The sequence below is a fragment of the Engystomops pustulosus genome, chromosome 7 (genome assembly GCF_040894005.1).
Source record: "Engystomops pustulosus chromosome 7, aEngPut4.maternal, whole genome shotgun sequence".
NCBI lineage: Eukaryota > Metazoa > Chordata > Amphibia > Anura > Leptodactylidae > Engystomops > Engystomops pustulosus.
In genome coordinates this window covers 41,657,384-41,680,412 of record NC_092417.1, presented here as the reverse complement: position 1 = coordinate 41,680,412, position 23,029 = coordinate 41,657,384, and the positions used below count along the sequence as shown (strand labels likewise).

The following is a 23,029-nucleotide window of genomic DNA, read 5'->3' as shown; positions in this document are numbered from 1 at the left end:
TTAAAAAACCCCCTCCTCCACAGTCATTTGATGTTGAACGGAGTACAGTCCTATTTTGGCAGTAATGATGAGTCAGGTTTAGAAGTTGCAGAGAGAGTGCCGGTAATATCTTTAGTTCTATACTACCTAGAAAAAACCTACCATTCGATGTGATGCATTATGAAGCAAACATACATTGAAACTGCTGTAGCTACATCGATGCAGAAACATATCTTGGTTAATCCCCGTGCTGAGTGGTTTTGCTGATAAAACAGATATAACATTATGATAATGTTATATCATAATGTCACTTCTATGGCTGGTTCAGCGTTTGCTTCCATGCTTCTCATAGCAGGAGAGTTTTTCTCTGCAGGAGAAGATGATGTAATCACTTTTCTCCCTGCCAGACAGAATAATCAATTGCTGCACCATCCCCCGGCTGCTGTGTATGAGTGATCCAGCTCAGGTTGATTAGTCATGCTTGACTAACAGCCATTTGTAATTCCAAGCTCCCGTGTGTATGTTTATCTCGGCAGCCTTGCTGTCCCAGCTTTCCCAAGGTCCTGAATGTTATAATAGTTTTTTCAGCAAAACCACTCAGATCAGGGATTAACCAAGATATGATCCTGCATCAGTGTAGTTACAGCATTCTCAAGGTATGTTTGCTTCATAATGGGTCAAATCAAATGGTAGGTTTCCTTTAAGGAAATCTACCATCAAAATCAATCATGATAACCCATGGACACTTACTCCTAGATCTAGGCACTGTGACTGTGGTAATCTTCTTATATATCTTATCCATGGCCTCTTTCCTGCTAACAATCAACTTAAAATATGCTAAGGAACCTGAAGGGTGTTACCACAGCCCCTCCATGCTGCAGCTACACAGGCTGTTGCACTCCCTGTTGTCTCCCCCTCCGCTCCCTCAGCAATTCTCCCTCCCTCTGCCTGATGTAATCTCACTGCAGCACAGGAAATTTCACACCGTGTAAGGGAAAGGTGATCCTGCACAGATTAACAGTTTGTTATTCTTCAACGCAGAAGGATCTGGTAAAACCTCACCGATCCCTTAAGACTCATTTGCATAATTTTTAAAGTTGATTTTAGAAGGAAGGAGGCCACGTATAAAAACTATAAGAATATTACCACAGTCACGGTGCCTGGATCTATAAGTGTCCCTGGTTTATCATAATGGACTATGATGGTAGATTTGCTTAAAAGTTAAGAATCTCATCTTTCCGATTGCTGTGATCTACAGAACTGGTGATATGGGCAGTTTAAAAAATGCAGGTATTAGATCTTCTCACTTCAAACTATTTTAAACTGCCTGTATCCACCATTCTGTAGATCACAGAACCATGAGCCTGATGCAGTCTGGAGGATCAGATTATATCTTTAATATGAAACTAAAAACTATCCACTCCATCTGCTTTCTCTAAACCTGACTCATTACTGACGCTGGCTTATTTTCATGTGATTTTGGAGGAAATTATGTCAAGGTAAATGGGCAAGGCTTAACATAAAAAAGGGAATTCTAGAACGGGATTTCCTGCCCTACCTGTAGTAGTTTATTGGGGAAAAAATTGGTGACCGAATCCTTTTTAGGAAAATGGGCTTTGTTTTTATAGAAAGAAAAATGCAAAATGCCCCTTAGTATTATTTTTTTTATCTGTTTATAAGGCAGATCCATATTCCAGTGACATATTTCTGGTGTATGTTTACACATCTCTGAACAGTGAGTTTTAACACTTTCACTCTCATCTAGGCTATGAGCACTATTTTCTAACATAATTTTTCTCAGTTTTTCTGATAAGGAAAGATGGGCTGAGCAGCAATTGATCACATATTTGTTAAAAAATAATGGCAATAAAAAACTATATCCAGACAGAGTGCAAAAATAAGGTTAATCCTCACTGCTCAGAGCTGTGTAAACAAACACAGGGAAATTAATGCAAGACTAACGCTGCAAAGGCTGGAATACAGATATATGTTCGCAGGGATGGAGCTCTGCAGGATTATTTACAAACTGAGCAGAATTTCTTAACTAAGTATGTTAGAAAAATGTTCACAATACTCCCCCCAACATAATATTAAAAATTATCTGACAGCCATTGTGATCCTCATGTCCCATTCATGTTTTGCATTGTTCATTTGATTTTTTTTTTTTTTTTTAGCCTTATCTGATTATTCCCCTTTATGTTGTCATGTGTGAAAACCGCAGATCTTTTCAGTTTTTGTCGTTTGCGTTCTTATGATCTTTTTTTTCGGAGGGTTTTTCTTAAGACAATTTGTTTCCCACATGATATTATCATACAGATTCTCTTCTTTCTGGCTGCTTTGGTGATCCAGACGCTGCCGATGGAGAACATATTCACTTGTGTTTCAATTATCACATCTTTTATTTGAAAGGATTTTATCTTTTTTTTTTTTTTTTTCATTTGGTCCCGAGTGTTTGTTGTGACATGATTAAATATGGGATGATAATGCAGTGTTGTGAAACACCAGACTGTGTTATCCTCATAAGCCTGCATAATAACCTGCTGCATATTAGTTTATAGTCATGCTCCAGAGATTGGCTATTTCCTTTTTAGAAACAGATTTCAGAGTGGAACAATCCATCTTTTCTGGATAACGTGACAGTAAATGATCTTACATGGGTATTATTGCCATATAGGCTATCAGTGGCAGTGCAGTATAATAGGCTTTGAATTTTGGCTAGTTCTGAATTAAAGTGAATCTTTGAGCAGTTTTGACCATATAACGCTGCAGACTGGTAGGTAGCAGTCCCAGAGAGCTGTGTAACCATATCTTTGTGTCTCTTGTTAGTAGCAGCAGGACAGTGAAATGCATTTATTTTCCAGGATTGTAGCTGGATTCAGAGCACTCCTAGAGCAGTTGTGTGTGAGATCTCTTTACTGTACTGCTGCAAAGCCCCCCTCCCCTACAGTGAAGAGAACTCACACAAGTGCACCAAGATCTCCCGGGCCAATACCTGGCATGGTTTACATTTAGAGCTGGTGAATTTTTCATTCTCCTTTCTAGAATAGTTACCAGGAAGATAGTGGGGTAAACTATTGATAGTTGATCCTTAGTTAAAGTGGAATTGTAGATGAAATAATGAATGGGGCCATGTATCATGAGGTTTTGAGTGCAAACCTCCCATCTGCAAGGGCATTTAAGATGAAACCCGACTGGGTCTTTCAGCATGACAGTAATCCTAAGCAAGAAGCAATTCGAGGTCCTGGAGTGGCCTATCCAGGCTCCAAACTTTTGGAGGGAGTTAAAAGTCTGTGTTGACCAGCGACAGCCCCAAAACATCACTGCCCTAGAGGAGATCTGCATGGAGGAATGGGCCAACATACCAGCAGCAGTGTGTGCCCACCCCGTGAAAAAACAATTGACCTCTGTCATCCCCAACAAAGGATCTATTACTGAGTATTGAGATGAACTTTTCTTATTGACCAAATACTTATTTTCCTGCATAATGTCTTTAAAAATCAGACAATGGTATTTTCTGGATTTGTTTTCACATTTTGGGGCACATTTATTTAACCCCTTAACGCTCTGGTATAAGGGATGTATGAAGAGGGCTTACGGGCTGAGTCCTCTTCATACAGAGGTGGGGGTTGTTGCATATTGCAGCAAACCCCCACCACTAATAACCGCGGTCGGTGCTTGCACCGATCGCGGCTATTAACCCTTTCAACGCCGCCGGGGACTTTGCCGGGCGCCGCCATCTTTTTTACGATCGCCGCGCCCCCGAACGTCATCGGGGGGCGGCGATCGGTTGCCATGGTAGCCTCGGGTCTTCATTTGACCCGAGACTATCTGGCATCTGCAGATTCGTTACAATGAGCCAGTGGCTCATTGTAATGAATGTGCTGCAAAAATGCCATATATTGCAATACAGAAGTATTGCAGTATATGGCAGGAGCGATCTGACTATCTAGGGTTAATGTACCCTAGATGGTCTAAAAAATAGTGAAAAAAAAATAAAAAAAAAGTTTAAAAAATAAAAAAATTAATAAAATATTAAAAGTTCAAATCACCCCCATTTCCCTAGAACGGATATAAAACATAATAAACAGTAAAAATCACAAACATATTAGGTATCGCCGCGTCCCAAAATGCCCGATCTATCAAAATATAAAAACGGTTACGGCCGGCGGTGACCTCCGAGGCGGGAAATGGCGCCCAAATGTCCGCAATGCGTCTTTTACACCTTTTTACATAACATATAAAATGAAATAAAAAATGATCAAAATGTCGCACAGACCTCAAAATGGTAGCAATGAAAACGTTGCCTCATTTCGCAAAAAATGACCCCTCACACATCTCCGTGCGCCAAAGTATGAAAAAGTTATTAGCATCAGAAGATGGCAAAAATGTTTTTTCTTTTTTGTACACATTCGTTTAATTTTTGAAAATGTATTAAAACACAATAAAACCTATATAAATTTGGTATCACCGCGATCGCACCGAACCAAAGAATAAAGTAGGCGTGTTATTTGGAGCGAAGAGTGAAAGTCGTAAAAACTGAGCCCACAAGAACGTGACGCACGTGCGTTTTTTTTTCAATTTTTCCACATTTGGAATTTTTTTTCAGCTTCGCAGTACACGGCATGTTAAAATAAATAACATTACGGGAAAGTAAAATTTGTTACGCACAAAATAAGCCCTCACACAGGTCTGTACACGTAAAAATGAAAAAAGTTATGGATTTTTGAAGTTGGAGAGCGAGAAATGAGCCGAAAAACCCTGCATCCTTAAGGGGTTAACCGCCCTGTTGACACCGCCGATCTGGAATCTGGATCTGGACGAGGATTCTGGTCTTCCGCGATTCACTAACATCATGCGTCCAATTTCCTGCATGTGTCGCTTCCCCCACTGAGGTCCGCCGGAGTTCACCTTCTTCCCTGTGTATGTGAGTGCTGATCTTGCCACACAATTTGCTTTTTAAATTCTGCGGTTTGTCCGAATCAGTCGGGTTATCCGACTGTGTCGCGTGCAAGCCAGCGCCGATGCGCCACAAATCCGATCGCGTGTGCCAAAAACCCTGTGCAATTCAGGGCAAAATTTTAAAAAATTACGAAACGGAAATGCGGCGTGCGGACCCATAGTAAATGTGCCTCTCATAATAGAGGTGCTACCTATGATGTCAATTACAGACCTCTCTCTTCTTTTTTTCAGTGTATGTGAGTAGTAATAATGGTAGCAACACTATTTATGACCAGTATATGACTTTAATTCTGCAGTTTTTAGTAGTTCAGCCTCTTCTTCACCTTGAGTATGTGGGTGGAGAATGGCCGCTATAATGTCTCCCTTACACAGAATAATCCGCTGCCTCTCCCTTTCTCCTCTTCGTTCTAAACATCAGCACGCAGGACGTTACAGGAAAGTACTGCACATCATTGATGTGAATAGTGAATATTTTTCTTCTTGAGGTTGAAATCACGTTATTGCAAGACACTTGATGTGTTCTAAAACTCTGTGCAGTTTGGCTATCGATCTATGGACCTCAGCGCCCTGCAGCTCTGCCTTGCAGAATCGTGGTGCCGTGGTCATTAACATCCTTGCTTTTCGCCTTTTGTGAGGTTCGCAGTATATCATTCATAGGATACAGCTAAAAAAATGTTACTTTGAAAAATGTTCACTGCCAGAATCTTAAAGGAAACCTACCATTTCAAATGGTAGGTGTAAGCTGTAAACACCGAGCACCAGCTCAGGGTGAGCTGGTGCCGGTGCTTAGTTTCGTTAGTGTTAAAACCGCGGTATCGCGGTTTTAACACTTTTTAAACTTTATAGCAGAAGCTGCTTCGGCGCTGCGCGCGACCGTGCGCGCGCAACGCCTGCGGCATTTCCTATGTAGGCGCGCGCACGATCGTGCGCACGCAGCGCCAAAGCAGTTTCTGCTATAAAGTTTAAAAAGTGTTAAAACCGCGATACCGCGGTTTTAACACTAACGAAACTAAGCACCGGCACCAGCTCACCCTGAGCTGGTGCTCGGTGTTTACAGCTTACACCTACCATTTGAAATGGTAGGTTTCCTTTAAACTTCACCAACAAAGCCGACCAACAAATGGCTTCACTGAGGAGATGTGGAGCCCTGGTCAAGGAGCCAGACAAATGGTAGAGAAAATATCGGAAAATAATGACCGGGTTCAAGCAGCGTACAAGCATCCTGATTCCATGAGAAATTGTATACAGAATGTTCACAGAATGTAAGGAATAATATGCCCTTACTGTATACTAATGAAATATTAGGAGGCAGGAGAGAGTTTCCGTATACGGCCGTTAATGGCTGACTTCATTCTTCCAGGTAACAGAACTTCAAGCTGTAGACGGGTCATTTTTACCTAATTATTTTACTTGTTCCCTCTTTTTTTTTGTGGGATGGAATTAAAAAAACACCACACCCCCAGAGAAATAAACCCTATTGATGGTTTTGTTGCTTGTTGTCCTGTCGCATTATCTTTGTACTTTCTCGGCGGTTGTCTGGGTACTATCCGTTATTACAACGTTTAAGCCTTTGATGAAGCCGGATGTTTAATCTGGAAACTCCATTTGATTTAATGAAATCATCTTGTGCTTTGTTTCTATATGGGATTGTAAAAGCCATAATTGGATCACAGTTGGCGTTCTGTGCTGCCAAACAGTGATTTAGGTCACATCTTAGACAACAAAATTGAACAGAAAGAGAATTTAAGAGGATGGGGGGGGGATCCTTACTGGAGTCTACGCTTGGGGGGGGGGGGGGGATCCTTACTGGAGTCTACGCTTGGGGGGGGGGGGGTGCTATGAGCTTTTTCCTGAACATCTATCAGTTCAGCTAATGAACATTAAGCGGAGACCATCTGGCAATCATAATACGTTGAAGTTTGCTAATTGTGCAAATATTTAATTTCCTGAATTGCAGCAGTAACACATAATGGCGCCTACTAATGTTGGCCGCCATTCATTCAAGATTTCACATATTTTTTTTTTTTTTTTGCTGGGTTATTATCCTAATGTGTGTTTGTTATTTAAAGCTTAACTTTGGGTAAAAGCTGTAGATTTAAATTCTTCTTTTTTAGTATTCGGTTCTTTAGTCTTTTTGCATTACATGGAAGAAATCACTGCCTAGATTCATTACCACCTCAAAATTAACAAAGTCTTCACTGGATCCTAAAAGTGATCAGTGATATACATTATGTGCAAGGACACCTTTTTTTCAATCACAGGTTGTACTTCTATAGGATCACTCTCTTAGGATAACTAAGCTATGTTCTCATTCCCCAGACATATGTGGCCACTGTGTAGTCGTATTACCCTAAGCCACCCTACTACTTTTGTTTGCTTCATAGGCATAGTTGTTTTTGCCTTAGTCTGGCCAGTATATGTTGCATACTGTGCTAAAATCAGGATCGAATGATGTAGTTGCTGCCCCCTGCTGAGCTCCACAGAAGCCCTTGAACTCTTTGAGGGGCAGATGTAGTGTAGTGCATCGCCCCCGGCCTCTGCTGTGCACATCACTATGGAAGAAGAAGAACCCCGGTGATGTCTGTACCCATAAAAGGGGGAAACATCCAAAACATCGGCATCAACCAGCATTTACAGGGGATGAGCAGGTCCCAGGTCATGTATCCCACGGTATACACATACAGTTAGATATGTCTGTGCCATATGTTGTAAGACGGACATAAGCTGTCGACAGAACCTTCATTTGGCCAACAGCGATCTCTCCTGATTCCCCTAATTCCATGCATGATTGGTTTGGCCAAATGTTGATATCTGCCATCCAAGAAAAGGCAAGGGTGGATGTCTCAAACACATCAGTTGGTTGGCCAAAATTGCCAAATTGCATTAATTTATATTGATTGGGCATTGAACTTTTGTGCTGTAGTAAGTATACAGTACTGTGTTCCTATTCCTGATTCAACCACTGCACTCACAAATTCAAGATTGTTGCTCAGTGTAAATGGTTTTTGGAATAATCCATAAGAAATGTAGAATCCTCAAGGTATGCAGATAAAATTTAGGGAGAAATTTAGACCATTTGTGGCATTGATGGAATGTAACAATACACAAATAGTAAGTCTACCATCAAGTGCCTAGGTCTTTAAAGGACAGCGAGTTGCCATAGAGTTATATTGTTACACAGGTGGTCCCCTACTTAAAGACTTACAGACGACCCCTAGTTAAAGACGGACCCCTCTGCCCACTGTGACCTCTGGTGAAGCTCTCTGAATGCTTTACTATAGTCCAAGACTGTAATGATCAGCTCTAAAGTGTCTGTAATGAAGTTTTATTGATAATCCTTGGTCCCATTACAGAAAAAAATGTTGAAAATCCAATTGTCACTGGGACAAAATAAAATTTTGTCTGGATCTACAATTGTAAAATATACAGTTTTGACATACATACAAATTCTACTATGGAGCAGATCTCTCTAAATATCACATGTTATCATTTTTAATATATTTTTTTAAAGCATATAATTAATACAGTCGAATTGAATGAATAAAAATGTACAGGGCTCAAAATAAGGGCTCAATAAGTGATTGCATACGGATAACATCCATGGTCTGTGGTCTGCATGTGAGGAAAAAAATAGTGCATGCTGCAATTCTTTTCTCACTGTCTGGCCATCCGAAAACGGACATATGAACAGACCCATAGGAATCAATGGGTCCATGTGCCATACGCAAAACAAATGGATAGCCCATTCTAATGAGCCCTAAATTATACAGTTTATAATAACATTACCAGGACATACAATTCAAATGATAAACTAAAGCTTTCCTCGCAAAACACTGGTTGACAGATGGAAACACATGTGCAATCAGGGCAGCACGGTGGTTTAGTGGTTAGCATTACAGCCTTGCAGCGCTGGGGTCCTTGGTTCAAATCCCAGGGTCAAAATCTGCAAAGAGTTTGTATGTTCTCTCCATTTTTGCGTTGGTTTCCTCCCAGTCCTCTAGTTTCCTCCCACACTCCAAAACATACTGGTAGGTTGATTAGATTGTGAGCCCCATTGGGGACAGGGACTGATTTGGCAAACTCTGTGCAACGCTGCGTAATCTGTGTGCGCTATATACATTATTATTATTAATTATTATCAGGCTAAGCCCTGCCCTCAGACAAGTGTATTGCGTTTCGAAATGCAATAAAAAGCCCCGTGTGACCCCCCACCCTAAACGTTCACATAATATTTTTTTTCTTTTCTTGAAAATATTGTATCTGTATCAAGTATTGTGATACCCCTCAAGATATCACACTCAAAATTCTGGTATCGGTGCAACCCTAGTCAAAAAGATTTATGTGCATTTACACATTTTCTATGATTCACCTATTCTTTCAATCCCGTTGTGTTCCTGTTGATCATAATCGGATAAACGGAACTTGTATCCGCTAGGACGACACAATAGTTTGTACCCACTGGGATAGAAATGGAATGGATGTAAGGGAAAAGTACAATGGATTATAGTTATATAAATGACAGACATATATATACATAATGTGACTAAGTAGCCACCTGAAGGGAGAACACATTTTCCTGTTCCATGTGAATAGGAATATATGGGTAAACCCGCCTGTAATCTTCGGCACAGTGTGAGTCAGTAAGAAGTGTGGCAGCCGCATTTCATTTACCTCCAGATTTTTAGCTTGTTGTTTGGAGCACCCGCCTGCCAGATTGCCTTGTCATCTAGTAATGTGTAGAGTGCAGTGACATCGCCTCGGAAAGATGATGTACATCTAAAGACGTGCGCGCCGATCAGACGACGAGTGCCCATCAGATAATGATGTGAAAGTCTTGTTCTCACTTGACCTCTGAATCCTTTACTGAATTAAACTGCCAGGTGGTAATCTAATCCATCGGGGTGATAAGTATAACACGCGCCCCTGATAGATGGCCATGATATTAGCTTATTTTTTTTTTTCCCATCTATACCTCCATGATAAATTTGGAGTGCTAATAAATCTACGTTAAAAGGATGCCAAGTTTTGGTCAGCTTTTTTTTCTACTGTTGGGGTAGTCCCAGCATTAAAAGGGTTGTAAAAAAAAATAAAATATATGTGGCCGGGAGCGGGCTGCCTAAAATAATAAAGCTGTACTTACCTTCCGGTGCCCTCCAGTATCCAGCGTTCAGCTTCCGGCCGGCTGTGGCCCGGGTACGCCTATCCGTCCCTATACACAGCATTGTGTATGGGGGCGGGAAGGTTGTCGTGTCCGGCCGGAAGCTGAATGCAGCGCTGCTCCGGTGGCCATGTTTGTTTACATGGCGCCCAGACCGGAGCGACAGCAGCGCTGGATACCGGAGGGCACCGGAAGGTAAGTTTTATTGTTTTAGGCAGCCCGCTCCCGGCCAAATAAATTTTTTTTTAAAAACTCGGACAACCCCTTTAAGTATGATTAGAATGAAGTAAAATCTTTGTGGAATCAGTCTTGCTCGTACAAGACGGATTTCACGACAAATAGACAGTAGAATAATAAGGCTTGGTTAAAAATCCCATTCATCACCGTCCGTTGAACACTGTAATGGTAACACTGTATTTGTAAGGATACATCAGGCGGATTCTCAATGTGTCCTTAAAGGAAACCTACCACTTCTGATGGTAGGTATTAGATGAAAACACCGGGCACCGCTATATCTCGGTTTAAAACCGCGAGGTAGCTTCGGGGCTGTAAATCAAAATGTGTTTAAACCGCGATATAGCATTATATGGTAGGATCAATCAGACAACCAAGAGTTAAAGTACCCTAGGGAGTCTGAAAAATAGTAATTAAAAAAAAAAAAGTTAATAAAAAATAATTTATTTAAAATAAGCTAAAAAAGTCAAATTGCCCACCTTTTACCTAGAACTGATATAAATAAGCAGTAAAAATCATAAACCTGTTGGGTATGACCGCATCCCACAATGTCTGATCTAGCAAACTATAATAACGATTTATTTCCAGCGTTTAACCCAGTAACAGAAAATAACGGGCAAAGACGAAAATGCCACTTTTTCGCCATTTTGCAAAATATAAAAAGTTTTTATTTGAAATAGTAGCATTGAAAACGTGCAAAAAATTACACCATCCACAGCTCCGTACGCTTAAGTATGAAATTACAGGCAGTCCTCGGGTTACGTAAGATAGGGTCCGGAGGTTTGTTCTTAAGTTGAATTTGTATGTAAGTCGAAACTGTATATTTTATTATTGTCGATCCAGACAAAAAAAATTTGGCCCCAGTGACAATTGGAGTTTAAACATTCTTTGCTGTAATTGGACCAATGATTATCAATAAAGCTTCATTACAGACACCTTACAGCTGATTATTGCAATCTGGGACTATAGTAAAGCATTCAGAAAGCTTCACCAGAGGTCAGAGGGGTCTGTCTGTAACTATGGGTTGTCTGTAAGTCGGGTGTCCTTAAGTAGGGGACCGCCTGTATTAAGTATGAAGTTACTGGCGCCAGAAGACGGCAACATTTTTTTTATTTTTTTTTTTGTACAGGAGGTTTTAATGTTTGTAAATGTAATAATGAAAACATTATAAAACCTATATAAATTTGGTGTCTCTGTGATCGTACCGACCCAAAGAAGTTGACCTGTCATTTGGGACGCAGAGTGAAAGTTGTAAAATCCAAGCCCACAAGAAAATTGTGCAAATGCATTTTTTCCACCAATTTCACTGCATTGGAATTTTTTTTTTTTTTTGCTTCCTAGTACGCAGCATGAAATATTAAATATGATCTCTATGAAGTGCAATTTGTTACGCACAGAACAAGCCATCACACAGCTCTTTACATGAAAAAAAAAACCTTATGGATTTTTTGAAGGTGGGGAGTGAAAAATTAAACCACAAAAAGGCTGTTAAGAGGTTAAAAGCCAAATCTGTTGCGTAGAAAACTTTCATCTGTCTGATTGTGTTCCTTTCTTTTTGGCTGCAGCATAATGATTCCTCACACTCGGCTGGATAATTTTTACACAGATCTATTCTGTAAAAACTCAGCTGATAGGAATGGCTGAAGCGCGTTCGGATGATTATCTCGGAAATGAGAAAAAAAATATTGCCTGAAAAAGAGCTCGGATTTTATTTCTCTCATTTGTTATAAAAACCTCTACAATTAACATGTATAACTCATCTGGTGATAAATCCCGTTAACAAATTATTCTTGTGCTGTTATGGCTCGGCTAATGTAAGGTGTAAAAAGCGACTAATCTAATGGAGTTTAATAGGCGAGCGCTTGGCAGATATCCATAAATATGGATCTCGTGTAATATTCAGCGTATATTAATTACATTCCAGTTATAAATGTACATATTGTTTAATGGCAGCGTGTGGATTATTAATGTCTCCAAGGACTTGTAAGGGCTCTGACTCTTATAGAACAAAAAATAAAAACTGGGGTTTGTGCCAATGGATCCGATCTACACACGGACCTAGTTTCACACGGTGTTCACAATCCTCTCTGAAGCCTTCATGACGAAACATTAGATCCTGTCTAAGAATCTTGTAACAGTTTTGTCCCAATCTGCCACCGTATTGTTTTTGAACCGATAAGGGGTGGATCTAAGATAAACAGTTCTGTTTAATTTACATATTCACCTATTAAGGCATTGTCCAGCCGGTAAAACAAATAGGACAGTAACAGGATCAGAATCATGTCCTACTATATTCCGAGGGATTCGACACTATGCATAAAAAGTACATAAGGAGTCACAAGGGATGTCCCATAGCCCAGGAACATCACCCTAAGGCTATATTCACACAACTGTTACAGTGTAGCATGGCGGGCAGACGTCCCCGCCCCTCTCCAAAGCAATATATGGCAAATGGCGCCGTAATACGGTAAGCGATAGTACATGTCCTATCTTTTCACGGGCACAGAACAATACGGTGCTGCACCGTGTGCCCACTGCCGGCCTGTGGTGAATGTATATGCAGCAGAGGACCTGCAGGGGGCATCGGAAAGGTGAGTATAATTTTTTTTTATAGTCTTAAGCTTAAGTGAAACTTCCTGTCTTTTACCTCATCAGCCAGAGATTCCTGTCCATAAAATTTGTAGATGGAGGGCCATGTGATCTCTAACTGGCGATTGCTGCATATTGCAGCAAACAGCTATCACGGGTGCTATCTAGAGATGAGCGAACATACTCGTCCGAGCTTGATGCTCGTTCGAGCATTAGGGTACTCGAAACTGCTCGTTGCTCGGACGAATACTTCGCCCGCTCGAGAAAATGGCATCTCCCGCCGTTTTGCTTTTTGGCGGCCAGAAACAGAGCCAATCACAAGCCAGGAGACTCTGCACTCCACCCAGCATGACGTGGTACCCTTACACGTCGATAGCAGTGGTTGGCTGGCCAGATCAGGTGACCCTGGAATAGACTAGCCCCTGCCCGCGCTGCTCGGATCATTCTGTGTCTGGATGCCGCTAGGGAGAGAGCTGCTGCTGCTCAGGGAAAGCGTTAGGGTGTTCTATTAGAATAGTGTTAGGCAGGAGTGATTCTCCAAGAACCCAACAGCCCTTCTTAGGGCTACAATAACGTTAGACTTTTTTTTTTTTTATTTGCTTGTGGCTGGGCTTGCTGGCACTAGTAGTGCAGCTAGTACCATATTGTGAGGAATTTGCAGGGGGACTTGCTACCGTTGTGTTTAGCTCTTAGTGACACACATATCACCTCAAACACCAAAGTGGGACAATTTATTAGGGGTTTGAGTAGAATTAGGCAGAGTCTGCTGATTTATTTTTTTTTTACCTTTATTTCATTTTATAGCTCAAACTCATCTTGCAAAGCAGTGTGCTCTCATTGTAGGCTACAAAATAGCCATAGGAGAACCCCAACGGCTTACTTAGGCCTACAATAGCGTTATATTTTCCTTTTTTTTGTTTGCTTGTGGCTGGGCTTGCTGGCACTAGTAGTGCAGCTAGTACCATATTGTGAGGAATTTGCAGGGGGACTTTCTACCGTTGTGTTTAGCTCTTAGTGACACACATATCCACCTCAAACACCGAAGTGGGACAATTTATTAGGGGTTTGAGTAGAATTAGGCAGAGTCTGCTGATTTTTTTTTTTACCTTTATTTCATTTTATAGCTCAAACTCATCTTGCAAAGCACAAAATCCAGTTGTGTGCTGTCAGTGTAGGTTAGAAACTAGCCATAGCAATAGGATAGCATCGTTTTGTTAAAAAAAAAAAAATAAATAAACTCCAAACATTTTTTTTTCAAGTTTACACTTTAATTTGGAAAATGTTTAACCCGAGGGCTAGGGGTAGAGGACGAGGGAGTGGACGTGGGCGTCCAACTACTGCAGGGGTCAGAGGCCGTGGTCCTGGGCGGGGTGAGACACCACCTGCTGATGGGGGAGCAGGGGAACGCCGCAGAGGTACACTCCCTAGGTTCATCATGTCTCAAGTTACTGGGACTCGTGGTAGAGCACTGTTGAGGCCAGAACAGTGCAAAGAGGTGATGTCGTGGATTGCGGACAATGCTTCTAGCCATTTGTCCACCAGTCAATCTTCCACGCAGTCCACCCATGTCACCGAAATCGGCGCTCCTCCACCTCAGCCTCCTTCCCCCCAGTCTGCCCCCTCCCAGCAAAATTTGGCATTTGAAGCGGCATACTCTGAGGAACTGTTTTCTGGACGCTTCTCACAGTCACAAACCACTTGTCCTGCTGCTGCTGAGCTATTTTCCGATGCCCAGGTTTTCCACCAGTCGCAGTCTGTGGGTGATGATGACATTATTCACGTAGTGGAAGAAGTGTGTAAAGAGGTGTCGGACGATGAGGAGACACAGTTGTCAGACAGTGGTGAAGTTGTTGTCAGGGCAGGAAGTCCGAGGGGGGAGCAGACTGAGGGATCGGAGGATGATGAGGTGACAGACCCAAGCTGGGTTGATAGGCCGGGTGAACACAGTGCTTCTGAGACGGAGGCGAGTCCTATAGCAGAACAGGTTGGAAGAGGCAGTGGTGGGGCCAGACGGAGAGGCAGGGCCAGAGCTGGTGCATCAGCGCCAAATGTTGCCCGTAGTCAAGCTCCCGTGGCGAGGGCTAGATTTTCAGAAGTCTGGAGGTTCTTTAAGGAAACACCGGATGACCGACGGACTGTGGTGTGCAACCTTTGCCAAACCAGGATCATCAGGGGTTCCACCACTACTAGCTTAACTACCACCAGTATGCGCAGGCATCTGAATGCTAAACACCCCACTCAATGGCACCAAGCCCGTTCACCTCCGGCCGGGCACACCACTGCTCCTTCCCCTGTGTCATCTGCTAGTCAGCCCCCTGCCCAGGACCCCGGCCCAAACACCTCCCGTGCGAAAACCCCATCTTCGCCTCCACAGCATCCACCAGCGTTCAGCTCTCCATACCCCAGACGCTGGAGCGCAAAAGGAGGTATAGCGCAACCCACCCACACGCCCAAGCCCTCAACGTCCACATCTCCAAGTTGCTTAGCCTGGAGATGCTGCCCTATAGGCTGGTAGAGACCGAGGCCTTTCGAAACCTCATGGCGGCGGCCGCCCCTCGGTATTCGGTCCCCAGCCGCCACTACTTTTCCCGATGTGCCGTCCCAGCCCTGCACAAGCACGTGTCAGAGAACATCCTCCGTGCCCTGACCAACGCCGTTTCTGACAAGGTCCACCTGACCACGGACATGTGGACGAGTGCTGCCGGGCAGGGCCACTATATATCGCTGACGGCACATTGGGTTAACTTGGTGGAGGCTGGGACCGAGTCTGACCCTGGGGCTGGTCATATACTGCCGACGCCGAGGATTGCGGGGCCTACCTCGGTCCAGGTCTCAAAGGCCTACTATGCCACCTCCTCCTCTGAATTACCATCCGTGGTCATGGCGCCATCAGTCAGTAGCTCTAGGCACAGCAGCAGTGCCATCGCTAAGCGACAGCAGGCGGTGCTCAAACTGCTGAGCCTAGGCGATAAAAGGCACACCGCCCAAGAGTTATTACAGGGCATCACGGCGCAGACTGATCTGTGGCTGGCACCGCTGAACCTGAAGCCAGGCATGGTTGTGTGTGACAACGGCCGTAACCTGGTGGCAGCTCTGCAACTCGGCAGACTGACACATGTGCCATGCCTGGCCCATGTGTTAAATCTCATAGTTCAGCGTTTCCTCAAGACATACCCCAATCTGTCTGATTTGCTCACGAAGGTGCGCCGCATCTGTGCGCATTTCAGGAAGTCCAGCACAGATGCTGCCACTCTCAGGGCAGCGCAGCGCCGCCTCCAACTGCCCGCTCACCGACTGTTAGGTGGAATTCAACACTAACCATGTTATGCAGAGTTTACCAGCAGCGCAGAGCGATTGTAGACTGCCAGATGTCAACTTCCACCAGAACTGGTAGTCAGGTCAGTCAGCTTCCTCAAGTCTACAATGAGGAGTGGACGTGGATGTCTGATATCTGTCAGGTGCTGAGTAACTTTGAGGAGTCAACACAGATGGTCAGTGGTGATGCCGCCATCATCAGCCTCACCATCCCGCTGCTTGGCCTGTTGAAAAACTCTCTGGTCAGCATGAAGTCGGAAGCTTTGCGCTCGTCACAAGAGACGGGGGAAGAAGATTCCCTTGTTGATAGCCAAAGCACCCTTAGGTCTGTTTCTCAGCGCATATCGGAGGAGGTGGAGGAGGATGAGGAGGAAGAGGAGGAGAATGTTGGCGAGGCAGAAGAGGGGACCATTGTTCAGTCCTTCACTGTTCAGCGTGTATGGGCAGAAGAAGAGGAGTTGGAGGAGGAGGAAATGGACAGTCAGGCCAGTGAGGGGAGTGAATTCTTGCGCGTTGGGACTCTGGCGCATATGGCAGATTTCATGCTAAGCTGCCTATCCCGTGACCCTCGCGTTCAAAGAATTTATTCCAGCACCGATTACTGGGAATTCACTCTCCTGGACCCACGGTACAAGCAAAATCTTTCCACTCTCATCCCTGGAGAGGAAAGGAGTGTGAGAATGCATGAATACCAGCAGGCCCTGGTGCACAAGCTGAAACAGTATTTCCCTTATGACAGCGCTAGCGGCAGAGGGCGTACTTCTGCGGGACAAGTAGCGAGGGAGAGTAGGCGACCAGGCAGCTTGTCCAGCACTGGCAAGGGTACGCTTTACAAGGCTTTTGCCAGCTTTATGTCACCCCAGCAAGACACTGTCACCTGTCCCCAGTCTCGGCAGAGTAGGGCTGATCTTTACAGAAAGATGGTGAGGGAGTACGTAGCTGACCATACCATCGTCCTAAATGATCACACAGCTCCCTACAACTACTGGGTTTCAAAGCTGGACATGTGGCACGAACTGGCGCTGTACGCCTTGGAGGTTCTTGCCTGCCCTGCCGCTAGCGTGTTGTCCGAGCGGGTTTTCAGTGCAGCTGGTGGCATCATCACCGATAAGCGTACACGCCTGTCGACTGACAGCGCTGACAGGCTGACGCTTATCAAGATGAATAAAGCCCGGATTTCTCTGCATTTCCATTCTCCACCAGGTGAAAGAAGCTGAACCTGAATAATGTATTCATTGTCCTCCTTCTCCTCCTCTTTGTACACTAAAGCAGAGGAAACTGGCTATTTTTTTGCCAGGGCCAACTGGCTCTGGCTATAGTACTCTATGTATTTAATTTTTCTGGAGGGCCAACTACCCTGTCCTCTGTTTTAAACAATTTTTGGGAGTGCCACCTACAGGCACTCAATCTATGTAATTTTTCTGGAGGACCAGCTACCTGCTCCTCTGGTTTGAAAACTTTTTTGGACTGCCACATACAGGCACTCAATCTATGTAATTTTTCTGGAGGACCAGCTACCTGCTCCTCTGGTTTGAAAACTTTTTTGGACTGCCACATACAGGCACTATCCAAATTAAATTGTCTCCATAGCAGCCTCCACACGTCGTCTTTTTAGCTGCCTTCACACGTTGTCTCCATTGCTACCTCCACACGTCATCGCCATAGCTGCCTCCAAAAGTAGTCCATATAGCTGCCTCCATACATGGTCCCCTTATCAAACGAGCTGTGTCAGGCAGAATTTTGGATTGTTTTCATGGCTTCCATGTTAACTTTGTCGCCACCCTGCTGTGTAATCCACAAAATATACTGGCAAACTTTTATCATTTACCAATATTATTTCAGCGCTTCTTGCGCATCTGTTTACATTCCCCTCACCCGCCATATCCTAAACTTATAAGAACGCTACTACACTTGATCTTATACAAAAGGTTCTTAGAAGTGCTGTTTGGGGAGTAGCCTAGAGACAGGGGCTTGGATTGGCGAAAGCTCGCCTGGCAGCGGAGCGCCAGCTCCATCCCAAGATCCAACTAACATAGTTTTAACTGCAGCACCTTTAATCTACTACTAGTTCACTGCCTCCATACATGGTCCCCTTATCAAACGAGCTGTGTCAGGCAGAATTTTGGGTTGTTTTCATGGCTTCCTCATCAAACTTGTTAACTTTGTCGCCACCCTGCTGTGTAATCCACAAAATATACTGGCAAACTTTTATCATTTACCGATATGATTTGAGCGCTTCTTGCTCACCTCCTTTGGTTCCTCTCTGCCACCCATTGGTTTTAAGCCTGAGTCCATTTGGGGTATGTTGCCAAGACACTCTCTAGCCTGCCGCTGCTGCCGCTGCCTCTGCATAGTCCCCTATAGTGTCAGGGTCAATTATTGGATGTTTTAGATGCTATCTAGCCTCATTCGGTCACTCTGTCATTGCCATGCTGTTGCCCATAGTTTTGGCATAATGGTGCGATTAAGCAGCCTCAGAGGCATCCATGCATGCTGCCCCTGCTGTTTCCTGTCCATTTCCGTGGTGTTTCCATCCTTTTCTGAGGTTCCCAGGTGCTTGACCAAGCTTCCCTGTGCAGATCCTTGGTCCCCTTGAAAAATGCTCGAGTCTCCCATTGACTTCAATGGGGCTCGTTATTCGAGACGAGCACTCGAGCATCGGGAAAAGTTTGTCTCGAATAACGAGTACCCGAGCATTTTAGTGCTCGCTCATCTCTAGTGCTATCCCGTCGAACGCCACTGGCAAAGCTGCCGGCGTCTTTAAAAAGATGGCGCATTTACGTCTTGGTAAGGATCATTGCTCCCCGCTGTGTCATCGGAGGGGGGGGGGGGGTTGGGCGTTGGGGCTGATTGGTTGCCATGACAGCCTCGGGTCTTCTGAAGACCCGAGGCTGTCTTGTTTTAACCCATTCATTACAATGTGCGATTTGGCAGTATATGGTAGGATCAATCGGACAACGTAGGGTTAAAGTATCCTAGGGGGGTCTGAAAAATAGTAAAAAATAAAAAAAATGTTAAATTATAACAAAACCTAAAAATTTATATCGCCCCCCCCCCCCTTAATCCTAAAAGCCATATAAATAAAAACTAAAAACCATGAACACATTGGGAATCGCTGCATCCCAAAATGCCCGATCTATCAAAATATTAAGTTTTTCTCTGCTTTTAACCCCGTAACGGCAAATAGCGTCCAAAGTCGAAAATGGCACTATTTTGGCATTTTAAAAAATATTGCAAAATTCTATAAAAAGTGATCAAAAGGTCGTACTTTCCTAAAAATGCTAGCATTGAAAATGTCATCAAAACGTCAGCAAAAAAATGTCACCACCCACAGCTCCTACACCGAAGTATAAAAAAAGTTATTTTAAAAAAAAAAAAACATTTTTGTACAGGGAGTTTTAATTTTGTAAATGTATGAACATTATAAAACCTATACAAATTTGGTATCCCCGTAATCTTACCGACCCAAAGAAAAAAGTAGACATGTCATTTGTGGTGCACAGTGACAGCCGTAAAACGCAAGCCCACAAGAAAACTGCGCAAATGCCTTTTTTCACCATTTTCACTGCATTTGGAATTTTTTTTTTCCCGCTTCCCAGTACTTGGCATGGAATATTAAATACCACCATACTATGAAGTGCAATTTGTTACACAGAAAATGAGGAGTCACACCACAACACGGCTCTTTACATGTAAAAATGAAAAACTTATAGATTTTTGAAGGTCGGGAGTAAAAAATGGAAATGAAAAAGACTGAGGGCCAGGTCGTTAAGGGGTTAAAGGCAAGAGATTTCGGCACTCTGCTGGATGCAGGATCCTTTGGTACATATTCGGGGTATGTGGGACATATATTTTTTTCTTATTTAGCGTGTAATTATTGCCTGTAAGCGAAGCTGCATCTTTAATCTTCGGCTTCTTTCTGTGTAATTTGCAGGTGGACCCCTCTGTAGCTGGAATGATCAAAAGTAAAGAAAGGGAGGTTACCCTGGAATCTGAGTACGAGGTATGTTCCACTAGCAATATATATTTAGGGTTTTTTTTATCCTGGAAAATCTCGTGTTCAGCCCCTTAGACCACAGAGTTGGGTGTGTTACAGACAGAACCACAATGAGCACTTTCCATGTATAGGAATAGCCGCTCCGCAACGTTATTCCTTCTTTCCCACACGTTCTCCTCTATAATCTGGGCTGAAAATAGAACCACACCACCTCCTCCTCCCCCATAAATTCCATTCATTTTATGCAGCTTTTCATATTAACATCTAATTTTTTTCTATTTTTATTTCTACAAAAAAAAAATCCTTCATCTGATTTCCCAGTCTTGTGCAGCCAAGCAGCCACTCAGGTACACGTTTGCTTTCTGATGATGGTATTGGACTAACTTAAAGGGATTGTCCACTTTCAGGAAATAATTGATGTTGTTTGTGTAATGAAAAGTTATGCGATTTTCCAAAATATATCTGTATCAATTCCTCATGGTTTTCTAGATCTCTGTTTGCTGTCATTCTATAGGAAACTGCCTTGTTTGCTTCCTGTGGATAAACACTGGTCCCGGGTCATGTGATGTCACACAGGTGCACAGCATGTTATATAAAGAAATGCAAAGCTGCCTCAGGCAGAAAAGATACCCATATCCGGACATAGCCTGAGGCAGCTTTGCATTTCTTTATGTAACCAACCCCCTGCCGTGACAATTGGTCCTCTTTTTTTGTAATACAGCATGTTATATAACACATCTCTCATTACTCTCTGTGATACTAACGAGCCTTGCGTCTGTGTGACATCACATGACCAGGGATATAACAAGCCGCACACCTGTGTGACATCACATGACCAGGAATATAACGAGACGTGCACCTGTGTGACATCACATGACCAGGGATATAACAAGGTAATATAAGGATATAACCAGGGATATAACGTCCATCACATGACCAGGGATATAACGAACCGTGCACCTGTGTGACATCACATGACCAGGGATATAACAAGCCGCACACCTATGTGACATCACATGACCAGGGATATAACGAACCGTGCACCTGTGTGACATCACATGACCAGGGATATAACGAGCTGTGCACCTGTGTGACATCACATGACCGGGATATAAGCTGTGCACCTGTGTGACATCACATGACCAGGGATATAATAAGCTGTGCACCTGTGTGACATCACATGACGGGATATAACGAGCCGTTCACCTGTGTGACATCACATGTCCAGGGATGTAACGAGCCATGCACCTGTGTGACATGAGATAACCAGGGATGTAACGAGTCGTGCACCTGTGTGACATCCAATAAACAGGAATATAACGAGCCGTGCACCTGTGTGACAGCACATGACCAGGGATCGGTGTTTATCCACAGGAAGTAAACAATGAAGCTTCTTATAGAATTACAACAAGCAGAGATCTAGAAAACGGTGAGGATGTATATTAGAAAATTGTGTAACTTTCCATTACACAGACGTTGTAAATTATTTGCTGAAAGTGGGCAACCCCTTTAAAGGGATGATTAAAGAGAAGTTTTTGATATACTCCCTGAGTGAAAGGGTTAACACATGACAGTCATCGCTGTCACTAGTCATAAGCTTTTCATGCCCTTCATATCTGTGTCCCTCAGCATATAGACGTATACATAAAGCTTTACATTTTTAATTTGCCCCTGCACTTCACTGTGATGGACACGTCCTACATATCTAGGTCGTGATGTGATTTTATTTTCTATTCCATTGATTTAAAATGGGTCATTTTCTTACGTAATTCTATGTCCAGGTCTTTTTTTTTTTTTTGCCAACTTTTCTTCTTTATTTCACCATCACAACATTTATCTTCCATAAGAACTTGTACACACTGTGCACCAACATTTCATAAAACGAAGATCCTAATAGAACAATGAGTAACTAAGGTCAATGTGTGCCTGTGCCTTATGTTTTATCCATAGGTGCTTATTAAAGTCACAATTTCCAAGCTTTTTATTTTGATGACTTGACTGACTCCCGGCACAACCTTCAGTTCAGACACTTCAGCATCTTCCCATGATACCAGGCACCGAAACGCACATGGAGGCCGTATGCTAGCCGCATGAATGACAGCAAAAAAAAAAAGATTGACTATGCTTTTTTATTGCCATAAGTACGGCCTGGCTGAACGGTTCACTATGGAGAGGAGAGGGGTGAGGAGCGCTCTCCCGTTCTTCAGCCGGCTGTGTGCTAAGCCTGGGTCCCGGCCAGAGCGTAGCAAGCCTCGTGTGCATGAGGCTTTACTCTCTCCAGCTGTGTATAGCAGCAGTGTCTGGTGCTACAGCTCAGATCTTGATTGTGACCAGGCTGCACAGGCACCATGTTCCTGGGGGTCTTGATACAGAGTGCCATAGACACCTCATTCAGCTGATCACAATGGGTCCTGATGCCTTGACCCATCAACCTGTCTGATGTGGATCCTCAATCCATCAGCAATAGTAAATTCTTGCCAAATCCTTTTTACGACCAGAGTCATTGATGCTTTAATGTCCAGTAAAATGTTTGCTCTTCCGATATCTTTGGAACAGCATTGCATATCAACTTTTTTTTTTCTTTTCATGACATGTGAGACTTTAACTTGATAGGACAGATTGATATATGTATAGTTTTTATTGTTTAAACAGAAAAATTGAATACACTTTTATCAAAATATTTTAAAACTATGTAAGTCAGTCCTCTACCCATCTCCAGGTTCATCTACAGATGCAGAGTGTGCTTGTACTTCTGGTAACTGTCAGGTCCCTCTTCCCTGCAGCTCCCTCCTCATTCT

The 23,029-nt window shown here is 43.3% G+C and overlaps 1 protein-coding gene across 1 annotated transcript in view; it reads left to right on the top strand.

Moving 5' to 3' along the window:
- COX16 (cytochrome c oxidase assembly factor COX16) overlaps nucleotides 1–23,029 on the top strand; it is a 65,359-nt gene that overhangs the window by 16,317 nt on the left and 26,013 nt on the right. The window contains exon 3 of the mRNA XM_072115591.1: nucleotides 20,169–20,237. Coding sequence (XP_071971692.1) covers nucleotides 20,169–20,237 — 69 coding nt within the window. The remainder of the gene's footprint in view (nucleotides 1–20,168; nucleotides 20,238–23,029) is intronic.